At 39.2% G+C, this 24200-nt stretch overlaps 1 protein-coding gene across 5 annotated transcripts in view; it reads left to right on the top strand.

Annotated features, from left to right (window-relative positions):
- Positions 1 to 24200, top strand: part of SNX25 (sorting nexin 25) — a gene marked incomplete at both ends in the record, with an annotated part of 93734 nt that overhangs the window by 36619 nt on the left and 32915 nt on the right. For 4 of the 5 annotated variants that reach the window (XM_084231029.1, XM_084231026.1, XM_084231027.1 and 1 more), the window contains one exon: positions 16148 to 16218. In XM_084231029.1, the coding sequence (XP_084087155.1) occupies positions 16148 to 16218 (71 nt within the window). Of the gene's footprint in view, positions 1 to 16098; positions 16219 to 24200 lie in introns of all 5 variants that reach the window. The other variant, XM_084231030.1, reaches the window with a different exon arrangement.

Here is a 24200-nt window from a genome sequence, read left to right on the forward strand (position 1 = left end):
TCTGGTTTCAGCTTTGCTTCTGGTTAGTAATTTTCTTAAGTCCCTCATGGAGAAGTAAAATATTAGCTGAAATTAGGTCTTTGAACTGTTTGAGTTTAGACTTACAACATTTGCCTCTGAACTAAGGTCAATATTAAAATGATTTATGCTTCTTAATTTTCTAATCTGATTAATACACCATCTAAGAGATGTGATAGATGACACTGTGTTCTTTTAAACTTTGTTATATTTTAATCTGGGTCGTGCAGATGTATAATGATGGATTCATTTGCATCACTTTGCTTAAACGTAATTTAATTTTTATGGAATATAATCTCTGGAGATTTTCTCTTTCTCTTTCCATGTGTAATCTTAAATAAGTTACATGATATTTATTACAGATTTATGATATGTCTGTCTGCAACTTTGTTTTTGTGACAGTTCAGCTGATTAAAAAATCCAAAAGCCAATAGTACGGATTTATTATATGCAGTTTATAAGTTATGTCCTCTTAGAGATCATTCTTGCTATGACATTGACTCCTTGATTCCATAGAAAGTGAAAGTGCTTATAATCACAGGACACCCTTGTTGTCTTTTATTTCCCTTTGTGTTCTTAGCACACACATGTGTGTACATGCCTTCTGGAGATGCAATTTTAACCAGTACTCCAATATTTCTCTACCTGGTGCTTTTTTTTAAAATTTTTTTTTAAAGATTTATTTATTTATTCAAGCACTGGGGTGTAGACCAGAGTGTGGGGGTAAGAGAATTCACCAGGGATAGAGCAGAGGGCAGAACAGGCAGAAGGACTGAAGTACATGCTGAGGGGAGCAGCGGGCACGACAGGAGAGGTCTGCTGTGCCATGTGGGAATCCCCCTGGCCGGCACTGCAGAGGAATCAACACGGTGCTGCAGAGGCTGTGGACAGCATCACAGCACTGTGCTCAACCCACTGTGCCACCTGGGAGGCCCCTCTACCTAGTGCTTTTATACCTATTGTTCCCAGATGTGTGTTGCGTGATGGTACCAAGGTAATGATGCCCACCTTCTATAGAATTACAATTCTCCTCAGAAATGGTTTATGAGAAGATGATATTACATGTTAATAAATTGTGGATGCATTGAATTTCTCAGTATTTTTCCCCTGCTAAGTAGTCTTTCCATAATAAAGTTAGACATGGGTATCGTTTGGTATTTCCAAGGTACCTTAAGATAATAATCTAGGGTAAATAATGGGAGATACCTGAGTTATTCCATTATTCATTCTTCCAGACTTATGGATCAGTGTTCTATTTTGTATACCAAATTAAAGATTCCAGCACTGCACACATGATGACATAACAGAATGGTGCCAAAGAATTTTTTTGGTCAAAACTAATTATTTTGAATGATCAACTGTACTCAAGGATCATCTGTCATTTATATCTGAGCGCAGTTCCTCTAAGATGAATGCATCTTGATAAGAATCATTAATGGTTTGTCGTCTTCAAGGTATATTAGCCCAAGTTATATTAGCCAAAGTTTTAGGACTATTTTTTATATTTAAAGATTTATTTATTTTTATACAAGAACCGGGGTACAGGCCAGATGTGCGGGAGGGTGAGAGGATTCGCCAGAGACAGAGCGGAGAACAGAACAGGCAGAGTGACGAAATACACTGCTGAGGGGAGCAGCGGGTGAGTCAGGAGAGGTCTGCCATGCCATGTGGGTATCTCCAGCTGGTTGAGATTGAACCTGCCCTGCAGAGGCTGCAGACAGCTTTAGAGCGTTGTGCTCAACTGCCTGCACCACCAGGGAGGCCCTAGGACTATTTTAAATGTTATAAATATCTTAAATAGCAGGTAAAGAAGTAACTCAGCAAGAATTGCCTTTTCAAAATCAAAATCATGGTCTTTCCTGCCTGCTGATGATTGGGTAACCTGGTTTCGTCACAGTAGGAGCAGTGTGGATTGCCTAACCGGAATGGCCATAGATTACCCTAGAAGTTCTGGTTTTAGATTTTTCCCCTTTCCCTCCAGTATCAGAGGTAATAGAAACAGTGTGAACACTTAAATCTCTCTGTAAAATCACTTCCTCTTGATGTCATAAATAGGGCAGCATTGAAAGGTAGCTCACCGGGTGTCCTAGGAAGTAGGTCCTCTGTGGCGCACTAAGATCTCAAGGGTCAGTGGAAATACTGAACTAAAGAACAGTGTTTTCCTACATAACATACACCTCAAAAACATCTTTAAAGACACATCACCCAAAGCAGTGATAGTGAAGGCAAATATAAACAGCTGGGACTACATCAAATGAAAGAGCTTCTGTACAGCAAAAGAGACAGTAACCAAAACAAAGAGAAACTCCACTGATTGGGAGAAAATTTTTGCACACAACACTAATGATAAAGGGCTGATCACAAAAATCTACAAAGAGCTGATGAGACACAACAAAAACACAGTAAATAATCCAGTAAAAAAATGGGCAGAAGAGCTAAAAAGAAACTTCTCCAAAGAGGAAATACAAATGGCCAACAGGCATATGAAAAAAATGTTCAACATCACTTGTCATCAGGGAAATGCAAATCAAAACTATGAGATACCATCTCATCTGTGAGAATGGCACATATTAAAAAAAACTAGCTATAACAAATATTGGCGAGGATGTGGAGAAAAAGGAACTCTCCTGCACTGCTGGTGGGAGTGCAAACTGGTCCAACCACTGTGGAAAGCTGTGTGGAGGTTCCTCAATCTGCTAAAGATGGAGCTTCCATATGATCCAGCAATCCCACTCCTAGATATTTTACCCAAAGGACACAGAAACATTAATTCAAAAGGGCACCTGCACCCCTATGTTTATAGCAGCACTATTTATAATAGCTAAGCTATGGAAACAACCCAAATGCCCCAAAATAGATGACTGGATCAAGAAGATGTAGTACATGTATACAATGGAGTATTAATCAACAATCAAAAAAGATAAACTCATGCCATTTGCAGCAACATGGATGGAGCTGGAAGGGATTATGCTTGGTGAAACAAGCTAGAAAGAAAAAGAAAAATACTGGATGGTCTCACTCATAGCAGGAATTTAGAAAACCTACAGGAAAAAGACTAATTATAATAAAGAAAAACTCAAAATCAACAAGCAACTATAAACCAAAGACACAATGCGGGGTGGTGGGGGAACAAGGTAGAGTACGATGAAAACAGGGGGGGTGGGAATTGTATGGGGACTATAACCATGACGAAAATGCATGCATTGTGCAAAAATGAAAAATGATGTAAAAATATATAAAATAAATAAATAAAAATAAAAAATAAGGAACCGTGTTTTCAAAATTCAAGTATAACATACCATAAAATTTACCATTTTTAAGTGGTTTTCAGTGTAAGTGTATTCAAAAGACTGTGCAACCATTGCCACTAATTACAGAATATTTTTATCATTCTCTAAAGAAACCCTGTTCCCATTAGCAGTCATTTCCTTTCCCTCCCCTTCCCCTAGCCTTTGGCAACTACTACTCTGCCTTCTGTCTCTGGATTTTTGCCTATTCTGAATATTTCATAATCTTGGAATCATGCTCATTGTGACTTTTTGTGTTTGTCTTTCACTCATAATGTTTTAAAGGTTCATTTATGTTGTAGCATATAATTAATACTTTATTCTTTTTTTTGACAATAATATTCCATCACCTGAACATTGCAGCATTTTGTGTATCCATTCATCAGTTGATGGACAGTTGGATTGTCTGCCTTTAAAGAATGCCTTTTGAGTGATTATTGAGCATCTTCAGTAGCTTTCTCAGTGACTGCTGATGAGAGTGAAAAGAGGTGCTGCAGATTCCTAGCCACCTTCCTAATGCCATCTCATGCCACCCACACAGAGTAGTGAAGTGCAGGCACAGGAGGGGGTGCTCCTGTTGTGCATTATCCCTTTATCCTCTGCTGTATTTTTGTGCCCTACACCTGTCAGAAGGCTATTCTGATGAGTTATTCCACCACCCCTGGACTGGAACTCTCCTTATATTAAAAAAAATCATCTTAGGGCCTCCCCGGGTGGCACAGCGGTTGAGCGCTGGGCTGTGAGGCTGCGTGCAGCCTCAGCAGCGCTGGTTCAATCCTCGGCCGCCAGGCGAGGGTCCCACATGTCTCGCAGACCTCTCCTGCCACCCGCTGCACCCCTCAGCAGTGTACTTCATCACTCTGCCTGTTCTGCTCTCCGCTCTGGCTCTGGTGTATTCTCTCACCCTCCCGTGCTTCTGACTGTACCCAGTGTTTGTATGAATAAATAAATAAATCTTTAAAAAAAATCATCTTAACTTGTGGTAAAATGTACATAAGTGATAGCCATTTCTGAGTATACAGTTTAGTAGTATTGAATACATTTTCATTGTAGATACATTCATCCTGTAGAACTGACTGCATTTTTTTAAACAATGACCACTCCATACTTTCTTGGCCCCTGGTGACCACTATCCTATTGATACTTCCTGTCCCTTTGAATTTGACTAAGTTCCTCACATAAGTGGACTTATATAATATTTGTCCTTTTGTGTTCAGCTTGTCTAGCATCATGTTGTCAAAGTTCATCCATAATGTAGCATGTTAGAATTTCCATCCTTCTAAAGATAGGATAACTGGTATTAAGACTCTTAAAAGGAAAATCACCCTATGCTACCAGTCTGAAGTCTAGGCTAGATGCAAGTCATTTAATTGGTTATATACACCTAAAGGAGTTATTTCAAAACTGTTTATCACTGAGGTAGATGGTGATACTATGAGGATACTGATTAATCAGGGTACCTTATTCTCTACTACGTTTATTGTAATGGGCAAAGGGCATTTTATCACTGGCCTTGCTGAGAGATGTGTTTTAAACCAAGAATTTTTAACCTTGGCAAATTGACATTTGGGACTAGAAAATATCTTGTTTAGGGGGATGATTCTGGTTATTGTGGAGTATTAGCAGCATCCTAACCTTTGCCCACTGGATGTCAGTAGCATCTCTATACTTGTGACAACTAAAATGTCTCCAGACATTGCCAAGTGTCCTTTGGGGGCAAAATTACTGTTGATTTAATGCCACTGACATTAAAAAAAATTTTATATATATATGCACACACATACATATATTTACATTTTAAAAGGACAGACTTATTAGGAAAAGAAAGAAAAAAAAGAGAGCGACACCTGCATTGACTTACGTGGGCAGAGAGATGCTGCTGCTTTGCAAAGGGAAAAAGTGTGGAAAGAAATGACTGTGTAGTCATAGGCGGGCTGGAGAGCTGCACCCCACAGAATGATTATGACCCACCAGAGGACAGAGGTTCTTCCCCTCAATTATATAAATTAAGTCTGGAGCACCCAGGACTAGTAAGGAGCCTGCATCCCCCTTGAGCACCCAGAGTCCTTCTAGCTCACTGATTTTCCTTTTTTTTTTTTTTTCTTCCCCCAAAGGCCTGGAATTCTTTTTTTTCTTTAAAGATTTATTTATTTTTATTTATACAAGCACTGGGTACAGTCAGAAGCACGGGAGGGTGAGAGAATTCACCAGAGCCAGAGCGGAGAGCAGAACAGGTAGACCGACAAAATAAACTGCTTAGGGGAGCAGCGGGCGCAGCAGGAGAGGTCTGCGCGCCATGTGGAACCCTCACCATCAGCCGGGTGTCTAACCGGCACTGCAGAGGCTGCAGGCTGCTCACACCCAGCGCTTAACCACTGCGCCACCAGGGAGGCCCTAGCTCACTGCTTTTCTATCCTAAGGGTGGCTTTCCTATGTTTCATGGTTGAGGTGGATTCTAGAATGCCATCTGTCATATCCTGATTCCAGGAAGCAGAATGAAGGCACAGAAGGAAGGTGGCAAAGGTCATGCACTGGCTGTCTCTTAGGGACATTTCTGGCAACTGCTCCATGATATTTCTGCTTATATTTTGTTGACCAGAACAACTGGAATATAATAGGAAACCTTGTCCTGGATAGCCTGATATTTAGTTAAAAATGGAGGATTCCATTATGAAGGAAGAAAGAAGAATGACTGTGGGATAAGCAAATAGCCATTTTTACTACAGTGCTGTGTCTTATGTGGTTATATTGAGGCGGGCTAGCACTGCTCTCCTCACAAGCCCTGAAAAACTACTGCTTTCCTGGACTGGACATTTACCAGGGTTAAAAAGATGCCAAACATTCAAGAAGGGGAAAACTTGTTTTTCAGCTACCATTTCTTGAATACCTCGTCTATATTAAGCACAACGTCAGTCTCTTTATAATCATCATTTTATTTGATCATCATAACAACTATGTGATTTAGGTACTATTACTTTCATTTTATGGTTGAAGAAAGTAAAGTGAGTTGTGTGGGATCACATAACTAGTAAGTAACAGGTCTGGGATTCAAATTCTGCTCTCTGACTTCAAATCCCATATTAAAACTGGGTAATGTGCTACCCAGCTAGGCAGAAAACAGTAGTGACACAGGCCTTACCCTCGTGGGATTTCCTGCAAGTGTGGAGATAATTCTCTACTGTCTGTGAGTCTGTGCAGGCACTAATCCTTTCCATAGTGAACAATAGCATCCTAAGAGCCATCATCTGTTATTAAGACAGTGATAGACTGCTAGAGGAGCCAGCAGTAATAAAGTCAGAGCTGTTGCTGCCGTAATTTCATTTACTGCCAGTCCAATCTCTATTAGATTTTCCAGTTCTCCATTTGTTTATGAAGAACAAAATGGAGAATCTGAAAATCATAGAAAGGAAGTGTTAACAATGAATGAAAGGTTTGTACTTAAAAAGATTAAGGATTATTTAGCTTGGAGAAAAAGGAAAAAAAAAAACTAGTACATGCAGAGATTGATATAGTGTTTTATATTTTAATAGGAGAAAGCATGAGGAAATGGGCATAATGAATGGGCTACATTAAAAAATCATAATTAACAGAGTGGGTTACTGAGGGAATTTTCTAAATTTTTTTTTTAGATATTAAGTGAATGAATTTCATCTCTGAATTAGATTAGGTACATTTACGCATAAAGAGACTATATTTAAAATATTAAAATTCTTAAAATTGCATCCTTCTGTGAAGAATTTGAATGATTTGCATGTTCAGCATTTTGAACATTGATTCTTAAAATATACTGTGACTCATGAACAGTAAAATAGGATTATGTTATGAAGAGGGTCGTAGAAAAAGAAATTGAGCATACCTTAAGATAAACTATGCACCATGTCAGAAAGCAATAAGTACATATAAACTGCTATAGAAAAGGTGAGTGTGGATGGATGAGATGAAAAATCATAAAGGGTAAAAACAAAGAGAAACTTGGCAATTTTTTTGTGAAAAGAATAAATGAATATAAATTCAGTGTAAAAAACTCATTAAAATGCAACGCTGCCTATGAAAAAGGGTTCTAAAAGATCTTTCAGTTTTGTAAAAAATAAAAGTACTTTGATTTCAGATTATGAGTCCTTCTGTTGGTGTCTGAAAAATAGCAGAGGGCACAGGGATGGGAGTTAAACATCAGAGAACACAAATTATTTTTGCTTAGGAAAGATAAGTATTGGCAGCAATGTGAGATTTGATATAGGAAGAGGAAATTTTGGTGTAAAGGAGTTTATGATCTGTTTGAAATTAAAGGATTTATTACATACTTATAATTGAAGCAGCCCTGGCACTGAGGGCATGCTGTACCCACTCTTATGAATGATATAGTATCCCTAGTCAGTTATGTAAAGCACTCAGCCCAAGATCTGCATATTCCTAGCTGTTAGCTGCTATTGTTATTGTTATAATCATTAGATCAAGATTGCAAATAGATTTCCTTGTCAACACTGATCAATTACTAGTGTATCAACTGGAATGCTGTTAGATTTTGAGGTCTGCGGATGCCCCATACTTAACAATGCTCCTTTCTCCTGAGATCTGAACCACCTTAGAGCCCGAGAACTAAGGCCTATGAAGACCAAAATGTCGCTGTGACTACTGTTAGATGATGAGAACGTGCTTTGTAGACACAAGCAATGTATTTTCTAAAACCAAGTCTCAGTATTCTTTCCCACCTAGCAATGCTGAACCAGAATAAACCTCCATGTCCCTGTTTCTCCCTCCCTCTGCATTTCTCTGGCAGGTGCAGAGTCCATTTGCCTGGTGCCCTCAGAGACAGAGCATATGCTCTTCCCAGGAAAGAGCAGAAGAAAGGGCTGTGTTTCACATGCCCACTTCCTCCTCCTCCTCTGTGATCAGATTAAAAACCTTTTCCTTTCTAAGGGAGCAGAGGAGGGGAGTGTGAGAGGTGGAGAAAGGCCAGGGATAGAGCTGCTTATACTTAGAATGAAACATCAGGAGTTTGAAGGTGGGTAGGGTGGGTAGATAGTGTTTTTTCAATTAAAAAAAAAAAAAAAGACTGTGGTGCTAAGTCCTTACAGAGCAGAAAAGAATTTTATGAGTCACATGTCTACTAAAGGGATGGTAGTGAAGAGTGGTAGAAATAGCCTGCTGGCAATTTTTAACAGCTAGCTTTTGTGGGGAGGAGTGAGAAACCCTGACTTGTAGCATTTGCTGATTTCTGTGGTGTTAATACTCCCACTATGGCCCATTGTCATAGCTGGCATCACATCACTGGATGCGGAGGTGAGAAGACATTTGATGGGCCTAGGAGTTTAGAGGTACATAGTATTTCTGTCATATTGATGTGATAAATACCACCTCAAGCATAGATAATAGTAAAAGGAATAAGATGATTGGGAAATGAGTTTTGAGTACTAGTAACTTTTAAAAAAGATATCATTTATTAAATTGTTGTCTAATTTCATTTTTATTTTGGTGACTTTAACTCCTGAAACATAACAGCCGGCCCCGTGAACCGGCACAAATTGAGAAAACTGGTTCCAGTGCAGCATGGCGTGGTGGCCACACATGCTCTGTGTTTGCTGACCCTGCCCTGGACTCCAGTGCAGTCTAGGCAGATGAGAGTTGAGAACAGCAGGTGAGGTGATTACTCCAGCACCTGGGGTAGATCCTGGCCCAGAAAATGAACTCAAGGCTCAGACGAACCCAGGGTTCAAAGACCTAGTTTGCATTTTAGCTTTGCTGCTTGCAAGCTGCATGCAAATCACTAAAACGCTGAGCATCAGTTTTAACTGTGAAATAGTTACTCTTTCATGAGATTGATGTGATAAGTAAATGAGATTAAAAATGTAATGTCTTAACACAATTCTCAGGACACGCGAGGCTCTCAGTAAGCTGAAAAAGTAACAGAGGTCAGGAGAAGGTGACAAATTCTCAGATCCTGGCCGAGTACGACTAATGGAGGAAATGAAACATCACCCTAGCACCTTATTTCAGAATAACTGCTCTCAAAACGTATGAGAAAGTCGTTAGGGTATTTTCAATATAAAGCCAGGTATGAAAGATGATACTCAGTAAACATTTGGAGTGAAAATTCATATGAATTGAGAAAGAAACACATAGCAGTGGTAATGTACATACATGCATAAGTGAACACTCTATAGTGGTGTTAGCAGCAGGCATAAAAATATGAGGAACCCTAGTAGATACAGGTAGCAGAGCAATTTTGACTTTCTTGAGGTTAACTTAAGGGCACTGGCTAACCGAGGTGGCAGCGCTTTGGATGCTTCTGTAACTTGCAATTTCTGTAGGCTCTGGAAGTAGAAAATGAATATATGGTACCATGTAGTTATTTTAGGATGATTACAAAATAGAAGCAAGCTTAAGAAAACAGAAATCACCTGTTGCAAATAGAGCAAAATTGTTAATGCTTGGTGTATGTAGTCCCACATTATTTTCTGTGTAGATAATACAAATTGTGTGTGTGTGTGTGTGTGTGTGTGTGTGTGTGATATAAGTTCATGCCAGGCTGCTGTGGTTCAGAACTTGCTGGTGCTGTGACTCAAATACAATGTGTAGGCATGTGGGGATGAAGGTTTCCTCAGCTCCTGAGTGGCTGGGTTGGCCTGGGGATGACAAGTCACTCCAGTGTTCGGTTCCGGTATTATCACTTGCTAGTGTGCCATCAGCGGCAATGGTGGAATCCTGTGCATTGGCTGCCTTCTGCATGCTAGAAATATGACAGGAGGTTTCAAAGCCCTTTTAGCAAAAGTGCCTCTTATTCCTCTGAGGCCCAGCTGAAAATATTTCCCCTGTTGGTGCTTCAGTTTCCTGATACTTCCTCTTTAGTGTCAGTAAACATGCCACATGAAGAAATAACTCAGAGCCTTGTTGTTATCTTCATAGTTCTCAGACATAAAGACTAAAATGAAATACTTTTTCTTTGTTCATATTACTGGTATAGATTAAAAATTTGAAGCCTAGTCTTGGCAAGGGTATTAGGAAATAGCCACATATCTTGCTGGTAGGAGTATAAATTATCACCTTTCTGTAACAGTTTTATATTTGAAAAACTGATCACAAACGTGTATTTTTTTGATAAGATAAATTCGTAAAAATTTATTTTCATTACCGTGAATGTGTGGGAAGATTTCTTCAAGAATGTTTGTTCAGTTTTGTTTAAAATGGAGAAAAAAATCAAAATAACCTCAGTGTAGGTTTGGTTAAAGCAATTTTGATCCATCCATGCAATGAATTGCCATATAGCATTGGTGTTGCATCAGACTAATAATATTGGAAAATAGTAACTATAAGCTGATAAAAAGATCCTAAAAGCAAGCTTTTATAGCATAAATCCACTCTGTAAAACAACATAAAAATACGTTTGCATAGAAAAATAATTATAATGATACACCAAATGTTAGTATTGGTTAACTTTGAGTGTTGTGTTCTGTGTATTTTCCCCTTTAATGAACATATGTTACTTTAGGAAAAGTAAAATTGGCTCAGACTAAGTAAGTAAAATCTGCCTGGCCATTTATTAGCCTGGTATAACAGACACTAACACCAGCTACAAGCATAGGAAACAATATTTCTTCCAAGTCTACTCAGAATGTCAAAAATGATTGCCTTCTTTGAGCAACTGTTTTCTTACTCACTGAAAAACTTTGCCTTCTAAAGTTCTAGACATTCAGGAACTTTGCTGTTTGGAATTCTGTCACTAGGAACGGCATGTCCTACTCTTGACACAAAGAAAGCCTCATTGATCACTCAGATGCAGAGCTGCAGATAAGGGGCCTCTGCACTCAACGTCCCACATCCATCTTTACATTGTAGTTTCAAGGAGATGGGACCTGCCACCCGCCAACGCCGCCCTGCTTTGAGTCGGTCACAGTGCTGCCACATTTAAATCTCGTCTGAGCTCCACCCTAGGAAATTCATCCTAGGAAACCCGTGTGGTTATAAAAACCTAAATATAAAGCAAGATATTAAATAGGCTAGGAGTAGAAAGAGCTAAAGTGGGGAGGGGCAAATATTTCATCCTGCAGAAGAGAGGACTCTAAGGAATGTTTAGAGAGGAACGGCCATGAACATGAGTGTTTAGGAGTGACTAGGTTTCTACAGATAAGTGGGGAAGGATTATGTGGAAGAGAGGAAAAGAGAGCAAAGACTGGGGATCAGGAGAGAGCTGGCCTCTGTCCATGGTCTTGCAGGCTGGTTTGGCAGGAAATGGTGTCCAAGAGGGATGTAGAGGAAGGTCTTAGGCTGGAAAGATGGTCTGGCATTGGCCATGCTTACTTGCTTTGAAGGATAAACATTAACCTGTATTGAATGTTAAGGTTAAGAATATAGTTAAGAACATGAGCTTTAGAGTCAGGCAGCCCTATAAGCTCAGCTACAAGTTGAGCTCGAGTACTTAAAAGCTGTGAGACCTTGTTTGTAGACTTCTTAATCTACCTGATCTCCAGTTTTTTTAATCGTAGCAACTTATTATGAGGATTAAATGAAATAATGTAAATTAAAGTATCTAAACAGGTACCTGGTACTTACTGAAAAGAATCTGTCAATGTTAGCTGGTATTACATTATAATTTCATGGTTTTATTAAAAAAATTATGTATTTTCTTTAGTACCATAGATGACTCATTTGTTTTTTTTGTTTTTTTTATTATATATTTTTTTAAATAATAAATTTTATTTTTATATTCCCCATACAATTGCAGCCCCCCCATTCTGACCCCAATCCCTCCCCTCCCGCCCCCGCCCCCCTAAAAGTGTCTCTGGTTCATAGTTTTTTTGTTGATTTTGATTTTCACTTTCTTATAGTTATTCATTTTCCTGGTCCCTTATTTAAGTTTTCTAGATTCCTGCTATGGGTGAGACCATCCGGTATTTTTCTTTTTCTTTTTGGCTTATTTCGCTGAGCATGATCCCTTCCAGCGCCATCCATGTTGCTGCAAATTGCATGTGTTTATCGTTTTTGAATGCTGAGTAATATTCCATGGTATATATGTACCACATCTTCTTGATCCTGTCATCTATTTTTGGGCATTTGGGTTGTTTCCAAAGCTTAGCTATTGTAAACAGTGCTGCTATAAACATAGGGGTGCAGGTGTTCTTTGGAGTTGATGTTTCTGTGTCCTTTGGGTAAATACCTAGGAGTGGAATTGCTGGATCATATGGAATCTCTATGTTTAGTAGGTCCAGAAATCTCCACACAGCTCTCCACAGTGGTTGGACCAGTTTGCACTCCCACCAACAGTGCAGAAGAGTTGTTTTTCTCCACACCCTCGCCAACATTTGTTGTTGCTAGTTTTTTTAATATGTGCCATTCTCACTGGTGTAAGATGGTATCTCATGGTAGTTTTGATTTGCATTTCCCTGATGACAAGTGATGTTGAACATTTTTTCATATGCCTGTTGGCCATTTGCATTTCCTCTTCAGAGAAGTTTCTTTTTAGCTCTTCTGCCCATTTTTTGACTGGATTATTTTCTTTGTTGTTGCTGAGTCTCATCAGCTCTTTGCAGATTTTTGTGATCAGTCCTTTATCATTAGTGTTGGGTGCAAAAATGTTCTCCCAGTTGGTGGGGTTTCTCTTTGTTTTTGTTAATGTCTCTTTTGCTGTGCAGAAGCTCTTTAATTTGATGTAGTCCCAGCTGTTTATCTTTGCCTTTACTATCACTGCTTTGGGTGATGTGTCTGTAAAGATGTCTTTGATGTGCAAATCACGTAGTGTTTCGCCTGTGTTTCCTTCTATATATTTTATGGTTTCAGGTCTTATGTCTAGTTCTTTAATCCATTTTGAGTTGATTTTTGTGTATGGTGTGAGGTAGTGGTCAAGCTTCATTCTTTTGCATGTAGCAACCCAGTTTTCCCAGCACCATTTATTGAACAAACTTTCTTTGCTCCAATGCATAGTCTTTGCTCCTTTGTCAAAGATTAGTTGACCATAAATCTGTGGGTTTATTTCTGGATTTTCTATTCGATTCCATTGGTCTGTATGTCTGTTCTTGTTCCAATACCATGCAGTTTTGATGATTATGGCTTTGTAGTATAGTTTGAAGTCTGGGAGTGTGATGCCTCCATTCCCTTCTTTTTTTTTTTCAGGAGAGCTTTGGCTATTCGGGGTTTTTTGTGATTCCATATGAATTTCATCAATAATTGTTCTATTTCTTTGAAGAATGACATTGAAATTTTGATTGGAATAGCATTGAATCTGTATATTGCTTTTGGAAGGATGGCCATTTTAATAATGTTTATTCTTCCAATCCATGAGCAGGGGATGTCTTTCCATTTCTTTGTGTCTTCTTCTATTTCTTTTAACAGTGTTTTATAGTTTTCTTTGTATAGGTCCTTTACCTCTTTTGTTAGATTTATTACCAAATATTTGATTTTTTTTGTTTCAATAAAAAAAGGGATGTTTTTTTGATTTCTTCTTCTTCAGATTTATTGTTTGTGTATAGGAAGGCTACTGACTTTTGCGTGTTGATTTTGTATCCTGCCACTTTACTGAACTGATTGATGAGTTGAATTAGTTTTTCTGTGGAGTTTTTGGGGTCCTCTATGTATATTATCATATCATCTGCAAATAGTGATAGTTTGACTTCTTCTTTTCCTATTTGGATTCCTTGGATGTCTTTCTCTTGTCTTATTGCCCTGGCTAGGACTTCCAGTATTATATTGAAAAGCAGTGGTGAGAGTGGACATCCTTGTCTTGTTCCAGATCTTAATGGAATTGCTTTCAGCTTTTCACCATTGAGAATGATACTGGCTGTTGGCTTGTCATAGATGGCCTTTATGATGTTGAGGTATGTTCCTTGTATCCCAAGAATTTCAAGGGCTTTTATCATGAATGGGTGTTGCACTTTGTCGAAAGCTTTCTCAGCATCTATTGATATTATCATATGGTTTTTATATTTCTTTTTGTTGATGTGTTGGATAACGTTGATTGATTTTCGGATGTTAAACCATCCTTGTGTCCCTGGAATGAATCCTACTTGGTCGTGGTGAATTATCTTATGGATACATTGTTGGATTCTGATAGCTAAAATTTTATTGAGGAATTTTGCATCAGTGTTCATTAGGGAGATTGGCCTGTAGTTTTCCTTTTTTGTGTTGTCCTTGTTCGGTTTTGGTATTAGTGTAATGTTGGCTTCATAGAACGTGTTTGGTATTGTCCCTTCCTTCTCAATTTTTTGGAAGAGTTTGTGAAGGATAGGCACTAATTCGTCTCTGAATGTTTGGTAGAATTCATTTGTAAATCCATCAGGTCCTGGGCTTTTGTTTTTGGGGAGGTTTTTGATTACCATTTCAATTTCGCTGCTTGTAATTGGTCTGTTTAGGTGTTCTATTTCTTCTTTATCTAGCTTTGGGTGATTGTAGAGTTGTAGGAATTTGTCCATCTCCTGTAGATTGTTAAACTTGTTTCCATATAACTGTTCATAGTAGTTATTGATTATTCTTTTGATTTCTGCTGTGTCCGTTGTGATTTCTCCTCTTTCATTGATGATCCTGTTTATTTGTGCTTTCTCCCTTTTTTCCTTTGTGAGCCTGGCTAAGGGTTTGTCTATTTTATTGATTTTTTTCAAAGAACCAGCTCTTGGTTTCATTGATCTTTTGGATTGTTTTTTTAGTTAGATGACTCATTTGTTCCAGAGCATGGATCACTAAGAATGTAAAAAAGAGCAGACTGTTCAGAATATTATTTGTACCTGTTAAGTGTTACAGATGTTAACTCATTAATTTAGATCATTGTCTTAGTTTGGACTGCTTTAACAAAAATACCATAGAATGGTTGACTTAAATAACAAACATTTGTTTCTCATACTTTTGGAGGCTGGTTGGCAGAGCAGGCGTCCAGAGATGGATGGATTTCTTCTCCCATCACTTTGCACAGTGGAAAGAGAGCATATGAACTCTCCAGAGTATCTTTCTTTTTCTGTTATATACCCGCATTATTATTATTATCAATATTACTATTATTATTTTATTTTTTAAAAGATTTATTGATTTATGCATACAAGAACAGGGTATAGGCCGGAGGTGCAGTGGATGAGAGGATTCACCAGAGACAGAGTGGGGAGCAGAATAGGCAGATCCACTGAAATACACTGTTGAGGGGAGCAGCAGGCGAGACAGGAGAGGTCTGCTGTGCCATGTGGGTTAGCTGCTGGCCAGCTGGGGATGGAACTTGTGCTGCAGTGACTGGTGATAGCTTGATATCGCTGTGTCCCACCAGAGAAGCCCCTATCATTATTTTAAATGAAGTACCATTATATTATATCCTTGTTAATTTTTTGACAACAGGATTTCTCCCTTCAGGTATGGTTACCACACCTCTCCCAACCACCAAAGCACCTAGAATCTCTTTTTTTGAGGACACTCACCTTATTTATGAGGACACTGCCCTCAGAATCTTATCTCCCAAAGGTCCCGCCTCCCAGGACATTCACACTGGGGATTAGTCTTTAACACATGAGGTGTTTTTTGTTTTTTGATTTTTTTTGGCGGGGGGAATGGGGAGCAGGATACAAACATTCGGTCTGCACACTCAATATTTACTGAATGCCTACCCCATGTGTAGTGTGGAGCTAGGTCCTTTGGAAGAATATAAAGCATGATCCTGTTCTCATGATGTTGAAGAGAAAAAAGTGGTATGTCTTTATTGTAGGTAAAGCCACGAGTTTATCTTCTGCTCAGATGTGTTACCATTTTTAATGACACTCGGGCAGGATTCACAGTTCCTCTGTTGCATTTATTTAGTGCCAATGCTATCAAAATGTGTCTCTTAAAATAGTATTTTCTTCCTATTCAATCTTTTCTTATTCTCTCTTTTTTAAAATTAGGTATCAAATTGTAGTGGAAATAATCCAGGCAACTACAATTAGCAGCTTTCCCCAACTGAAGAGGCACAAGGGTAAGAACAACTTATTTTCTTCAGTTACTATTTTAAAGGCTCTGCAACTAGCCCCAGCCTTCTCTTTCCTTCAGAGCTTTGGCATATATGAACATTTTCTAGTTTACATTTAAATACTTCAAATTTATTTTTTATATTTCAAATTCCTTATAAGAATCGTATAACAGCATTAAAAATGTCCATATTGTTTCATCTTAACAAAAAAACTTTGTATTTCTATCACAAACTTTATGCATCTGTAGTCATAATTTTTAGAAGATTAAAATCATTGGATATATAGTGCTTTGATCCTGATTTAAAACCAAACATGGGGCCTCCCCGGTGGCGCAGCGGTTGAGCGCTGGGTTTTGAAGCTGCCCACGGCCTCTGCGGCGCCGGTTCGATCCCCGGCTGCTCCCCGGCCACCAGAGGAGGGTCCCACATGGCGCGCAGACCTCTCCTGCTGCCCGCTGCTCCCCTCAGCAGTGTACTTCAGTCCTTCTGCCTGCTCTGCTCCCCGCTCTGGCTCTGGTGAATTCTCTCACCCTCCCGCGCTTCTGACTGTACCCAGTGCATGTATAAAAACAAAACAAACAAACAAATAAATAAATAAATAAACATGCCTCTTAAAAAAAATTAATTAAAAAAAAAATAAAACCAAACATGACTTTATGATTTTATTGTATTAAAATTAATTTTACTATTCATTAATATTTTTATATTGAAACTTGTTTTTTATTGCAGTGTAATTTAAATACATTATTTCAGTTTTAGGTGCATAACATAATGATTCAATGTTTGTATCCATTGTGAAATGGTTGTCTAATCGGTCTACCATTTTTTCCAAGCAGCTTTCAAATTTGCAATACCCTCTTATTGATTATAGTTGCCGTGCTGTACATCACATCTCCTGGACTTATCTATTTTGTAACAGGAAGTTTTTATTTTTAATCCCTTTCACCCATTTCACACCACCTCCTCCTCCCAAAACCCTCCATGTCTTCAAAATGGTGAGAAGCATTGATTAGTATTTATATTATACAAGTAAAGAAACAAAAAGAAGTGAATTTGTGAGGGATCCATGAATAGTGTGGCTGGGTTTGATTTTTGAGGCAGAGAATCTCTTCCTTAAAGTCTAGGCCTCTGCTTCTCATGTATGTAACGCCTGCTTGAAAGATGGGAAGAAGTGATTTTCAGTCTATAGGTTGAGTGCTGGAGATGACATTCAATGTAGATGACATTGCAATCAGGGAAGGTATAGGGAACTCTGACTTGGGATGCAAGTGATCACTGGTTGGGCATTCTGGATTTGGGATGATAGAGAATAGAAAAGTGTCCCATTAGCATTTCCAAGCTGGGACTTACACCATGGAGAGATTAACTCCTAAGAGAAATGTTTCACAGTTCTGGGTATAGAGATAATACAGTGTTACTGTTGTGTTTTCCTGCTGCCTCTAAGGCAAGTATTTTTGCAGGGCTGTGATGCTATTCCTGCATTATTAGAGGAGAACAATGTATCAGCATTCAGAAGTGACTTCCCCTTATTCAGAAGATCGTCTGCTGTCTCACTATTGAAGTTTACATGTAGATGGTTTACATTTTAAATAATACAGTTGTTATAATTTAAAGTGCAAATATTTTTTAACAAAAATGATAAATTTATATTCCCCATTTTCCTTACTTTTTCTCTTAATATGCAGTGACATATGTCCTTGTTTCTAAGTGACTTTGAAAGTGCTGACGTGTGACTGTTTGTATACACCCTCACACCCCCCCCCCCGCAATTCATTTATTGAAATCCTAACACGTAAACGAGATGATATTAGAAGGTGAGGCCTTTGGAGGTGTTTAATTCATACGGGTGGACCCCTCATGAATGGGTGCAGTGACTTGTAAAATGATCCCTAGACTCCTCTGCCATGGGAGGATTCAGTGAGAAGCCTTCACCAGAGCCTCATGAGGCTGGCAACCTGCACTTGGGTTGCCAGGCTCCAGAATTGTGAGAAATAAGTGTCTGTTGTTTATGGCTACTCAGTCTTTGGTATTTTGTTATAGCTACTCGAACAGTGAAGACACTTCCCAAGTACAGGAATTCTAGTAGTAATGGGACATAAGCTAACATTTCTGTATAGTTTGAGGAGAATAAACCCAGTATTTCAGCTCCATTTAAAGCTTGCTTTTCTGCTATTCTGACTCCTGAAATGTTATTTTAACAATGACTAAGGTGTTTCAAGAGTAAAGTACATTTAGCTGACTACAATAAAGTTCTTGATGTTGATTTGTCTGATAGAACCTGCTATCTATAAAGAGTGCACACCTGGGAGTGGTACTTTCACAGTGTAGATTGATAAGATTTGGTAAAATTGTGCATTTTGTTTTCTTTGGGATATGGTAATTACTTTTAGAATTGAATCCATTTAGTAGAACTGTTGAAGAACTTGAGAATACACTGAATATATACACATACGCAGAGCTGCTTGCTAAAAAGAACCATAATTGTTTTCCATTAGTTTTTTTTTAAAAAGATAATTTGTAGATTCTTTGTCTGGCTTGAGAGTTAACAGTGTGTCCGCCTGAAAGAAGGGAGCTAATCTGTAGACTCTAGTGGACTTCTCAGAGTCCCTTTTAGTGCTTTGATGTGATCTGATTTTCTGTCATGGCAATGTGGTGCAAACCGTTTCTAACTTAGGATGGCTTACACTTACAAAACACCCCAGGCTAGTTCCCTGCCATTGTTACAGAGACACTTGCCAGGGTTTCTCCCTGCCCAGCTCTACATCTGTGAGTACTTCAGCCTCCAGCAGCTGCTGTTCTTTCTCCCCGGTCCTTCCTCAGCCCCATCCACTCTCAGTCTTGACGGACTAAGAAAGGGCTCGGGACCCTTCTGTTGTATTCTCTAGTCTCATAACTTTCTGTGTCCCATCTCTCTCCCCCAAGACAAGTTTAATCATCGTTTAGTCTAACACCTCCATTTTCTACAGGTGAAGTTCATGTTAGACAATGTACAGTGTAGTTAGTTACACACAGAGCTGCACCTTTAACCCAGTCTTTGGATTTTTGGTCTTAGCCTCTTTCCACTGTACTACTTTACATTTATACAGGTAAATGATATGAGGTTCATGTTTGAGGCTTGCAAATTAAAGAGGCCAGATCTGTGTTTCAAGATGTATCTCATAATTGTTCAACTCATACTTCTAATTTGGGAGCAGGGCTCTGCTTGTAATTTAATGTGTAGACTTAATTGATATGACATTATTACTTTAAAACTGTATTGCAAGAACGTTGGAGACCATTACCAAAGGAAGTCCTGAAAGTTTCAACACTGAGATGTTTATTTTTTATTTTATTTTTTAAAAAGATTTATTTATGCATACAAGAACTGGGGTACAGACCAGAGATGCCGGGCGTGGGGGTGGGGCGGTTGAGAGGATTCACCAGAGACAGAGTGGGGAGCAGAACAGGCAGATTGACTGAAATACACTGCTGAGGGGAGCAGAGGGCGAGACAGAAGAGGTCTGCTGTGCCAGATGGGTTGCTCCCTGGGCGGCCAGGAATTGAACTCTGCTTCAGTGGCTGTGAATACCTTCATAGGTTGCGTCTTAACCCCCTGCACCACCAGGGAAGCTCTTCAGGTGTTTGAAGGACCAATACACAAGGCGTGCTTTCAGAGGCACCACTGGCTATGTGGTAGGCCTGTGAGCTCTCTTTAGGTTTCCCCCTTACAGTGTAAGTGGTTTTGCCAGCAACTCCTGCTATAATTTCTGCTTACTCCTCAAATGTACTTTCTGCTAAAGTGGAGTGACACTTTAAGCTCTGAAATTTCAAAAGCTTGATGGAAGAATCTCATTTGTTCTTTTAAAAAAAGAACACACTAGCCTCAGGTTGAAAAGTAAGGTAAATATTTTTTTTATCCCTGGGTAGCTTTCAAGGTGATTTTTAGATAATTCTGAAGAAGTTTATGATGATTAGTCACTACCGAGAGTTGCTATCAGCTCCACGTTAAGAAGTCAAGCACCATTTCTCATTTTGAATCTTGACTTTTCCCTAAGTAAACACATAGCTGTTTCTTGAACTCTCCTCTGAAGGGAGTTTAGTAAAACTTCTGTCTCAATGTACAAGAAAGACTCAGAAGTATGCTACTCTGTCCGCGTGGATGTGTGGCTAGATCTAATAGCACAAGGCATCTGAATTCAAAGATAGACACCTAGAAGTCATCTGGGTGGAAGAAGAGAGAAATAAGATACATATAAAACAAAGAAGAAACGCGGCGAGAGTCATGCACTTCATTAGGAAAGACAACACAAGGATCATGGGTATGCCAGATGCTGGCTAGAGGGAGAAGAAAACAAAAAGCTTATTCAAAGAAATAATAGCTAAGAATGCCCCAACTTGGGGAGGGAACAGAAGCTACAAGTCCATGAAGCTAACAGAACACTTGGTTATCTAACTGCAGAGTGACCCAAGGTACGGAGGCCTGACATCTCGTGGGGAACTCTCTTAATTCCTTACCTCACTGCCTGGGGGACAGATGAAAACCTGAACATTCTGGGGGCTATACAAGTGGACCACATGCTGGGGATTCGGGGAGGCACAGGTGTGCAGCCTTCTCTCCTGTCATAGAGGTTGTACCCCTCTGTCAGTGATCCTCAGTGGGAACAGAGACATTGGCAGTGCTTTGGAGGCATTTGTTGACACATCTGGGGGAAGGGAGGGACGCTGCTGATTTCTGGTGGTAGAGACCTGAGATGCTGCTAACCACCCTACAATACACAGTGCAGCCCCGCAACAAAGAATCTCCAGCCTAAAATGTTATCAGTGCTGAGGTTAAGAAACCCTCTTCTGTGTTATCTGTTGAATTCTTCAGTTGACCTGCTAGTAGGATATGCCATGAAATTTGATATTGTGTGATGAGAAAAGAAAAATACTCTTGCATTTTCTAATACCTGAAAGTATAATTGTGTTAATCCAGTCATGCTTGTGCTTTTTCTGTAGTCGTTACTTTGCATTATAACTTACTTTACTCTCCTTTCTTTGCCTCATTAAAAAATACTTAAAAATGTTTCCACTTCACTTACCTAGGGAAGAACAATACCATGTATGAACAGAAGATTTTATAGCCAAAGGGCAGTTCTGTAATGTTCCTAGGTCTACTATAATGTCTTTATGGCCAAATATGTCTATATGGCCAATATATGTCTATATATGTCTATAATGTCTCTATGGTTCTCCTAAGGTTTAATCCAAGAGTCTTTTTCAGCAAATAAACCCATTACCTTTTGCTCTGACCTCAATAGTATCTAGAGTACCTAGGGGAAAAAGCAGTAAGCATTGGTAATTAATTGCTACTTGGTATTCATCTTGGCAAAATTTAAAGAGTCACTGCCACAGTGTTTCACCTGCCACTGTTTATTGTCAGAACCTTCTTTTAAAATCTATATTCAAGTGTGAGTCACCTGGTGTTTCATGCTGTGCATCATCACTGAGGCTCTGTGGAAAAGCCGCCTAATGAGTCTGGCCAGAGCTGGGCCCTGTGTTGTTGACATCTACTTGCCTAGACTCTTCTCGACGTGAATATTTCTTGGGAATGGGTGCTGGGGTCACAAGGAAGTGCATTCATCTGCATCACTACATTCACCAGGGGTTTCGGTCCACACACACATGGGCTGCAGGAGTGGCATGTTAGCCATTTAGTCCTGAATGTGGTGTTAGTTTTCTGAGGCGAAAATAAACAGAATCCTCTACGCAAGAAGCTGCTATTGCATTTGTTAGCAACAAGCTTTGTGATCAGACAATGGCATTGTATTGGACGTTGACAAATAGAATGCGTTCACATGAGCAGGTGACGTTCAAGCAGAACTTAAAGAGTGTTCACTCAGCCTTGTAGCTGGGCTTTAGGGGAAGGTTTTTCTTCCTTTCTCCCTTCTCTTTGGGAATTACTTCTAGTTTTTGTCCTTTTAGAAAGACTTATGAGCTTTCTTAGGAGAGAAAGAATTTGACTGTTGGTAAATGTGTGTCAGTTTCCTCCTATTCACGTCTCTCTCTCATTAGCTGCCTTTAATCCCAAATCAAACTTGTAGGTGTATTTCATAAAAGGCAGTGTTCTTTTTGTCCCCAAATTAAAGGGTAATTTGAATGCTAAGACAAAAAATTTAGAGCTTAACGATAAACGTTAAAAACATTTAAAATTACTAAAAAATTCTTCTAAGCGTGTATTTCTGTAGACACAAACACACACAATATCCTAGTTTGTAGTAGGCTGACCTGAGGGCAAATTATATTTATCTTTATCCTTCCACTAAGAGGGATTCCGATAAATATACTGTTTTTCCTCTTTGAGGTGAATACTGAGGTCAGTGTCTCTTTGTCAGAGAAGTAGAGGACAAATTGAGAAACCATTATTGAATTCAAATAGAAGTGCCTCACCTTAAACTCATACAGTGATGTATGTCAATTATTTCTTGAAAAAGTTAGGGGAAAAAAATCTCCTCAGCACACATGGAAAAACACCCTGTAATTAACAGGTGTCACAGAGGCCATCTATTGATCTGAAGTCAGCCTGTGACTAGAGCTCTCTGATAAACTCAGAAAAGCTGCTTCTGAAGATAAAATGTTTTGTGAACTGTCTAAGGTTTTTAAAATTAATCTGCTCAGCCTGTCTAGTTACTATTTTAAGTATTTGCACAAATTGACTAGATGGGACGTGAGAGAGAGAACGATCATCTAAGGAATGGTAGCTCTCCCACTGGGGTGTGTAAAAATGTTACTTTAACTTCCATTTGAGGGTGCCAAGAAACAAAGCACAGACCCTCCTGTTAGTTCCAGTCTAAACCAAGCATATTGTGACTGACCTCAGAAGATAGGATCTGCGCTGCCTAGGAATATTTATCTAGTGAACATTCCTAACCATTCTGCCTCCCACACTGGATTTCACATCCCCCACCCACCTTTGGTCAGGCCTCTGACTACTCACCCTTTTTACCTCCCTCACTTTAAACACATGGTTTACTACAGAATTCACGTGAAGGAACTGCTCCAGCTCTGGCCAGCAGCCTCCAGATGTGCTTCTTTCTACATCCATCCATGTCATTACAGTGGAGGCCGCGACCTCTCTCCAAAACCAATCCCTTCACCTGTCTTCTGGATTCCATTTCCCATCTGTCACTGTTCTCTCTCCACTGACTCCTCTCATCATCTTGAAAAAACCCCCAGCCCCTGCCTTCAGCTTGTGTATACAACACTAACCTGTTTTCCTCATGGTAAAGCTCAATGCGTAATCATTTTTAAAAGTTACTTTTGTGTGAGTTTTTCACTTTTACTCTAAATTATGTAATGTTACTTAAGGACATAAACCATTGTAAATGTTTTAAAATGCAATTTAGAAATATGCCTACTAGCTCAGAAGAGCAGAGCCAGAATTCTAATCTAACTTTGATTCCAGACTCTGCTGCAAACTGCAGAGCTCACTAGTGGTCTTGCAGCAGCAGATTGATGGAGGGGAGGGATAGAAACCAAATTGAAGTGAGTTGAAGAATAGCGGTGAGGACATTCTCTCTGTTTCTCCCCTTCTCAGCCAAAGTTCCAGAAACAGCAAATTATCTGACATAGTAAGCATTCAGCAAAACATTAGCTATATTGTAATTGACCTCTCTAACATTTGCACAGTTCATTCACCCATTCAGCAAATTTAATTAGTTCCCAACATGTTTTCAGGCACTGTTGTAGGTGCTGGAGATGCAAAAGTGAAAATACAAACTAACTGCCTTTATGAAGACATACTTAAAAACTAAATCAGTTGAATATACAGGTTAGTAATACAGCTGTCGAAAAAGTAAAGCAGAGCAGGAGAAAAGCAGCGTTGTAGGGTGGGGGCTGTAGTTAGTAATAGGAAGGGCTTCCCTGAAATCTGAACCAAGACCCTGAAGGAGGTGAGGAACTGAGCCATGCTGATAGATAGGGCGCCAAGGGCCAGAGAAGAAAGATGAAAGTCTTGAGTAGGGGGGGCT

The sequence above is a fragment of the Talpa europaea genome (assembly GCF_964194135.1).
Source record: "Talpa europaea genome assembly, chromosome: 4".
NCBI lineage: Eukaryota > Metazoa > Chordata > Mammalia > Eulipotyphla > Talpidae > Talpa > Talpa europaea.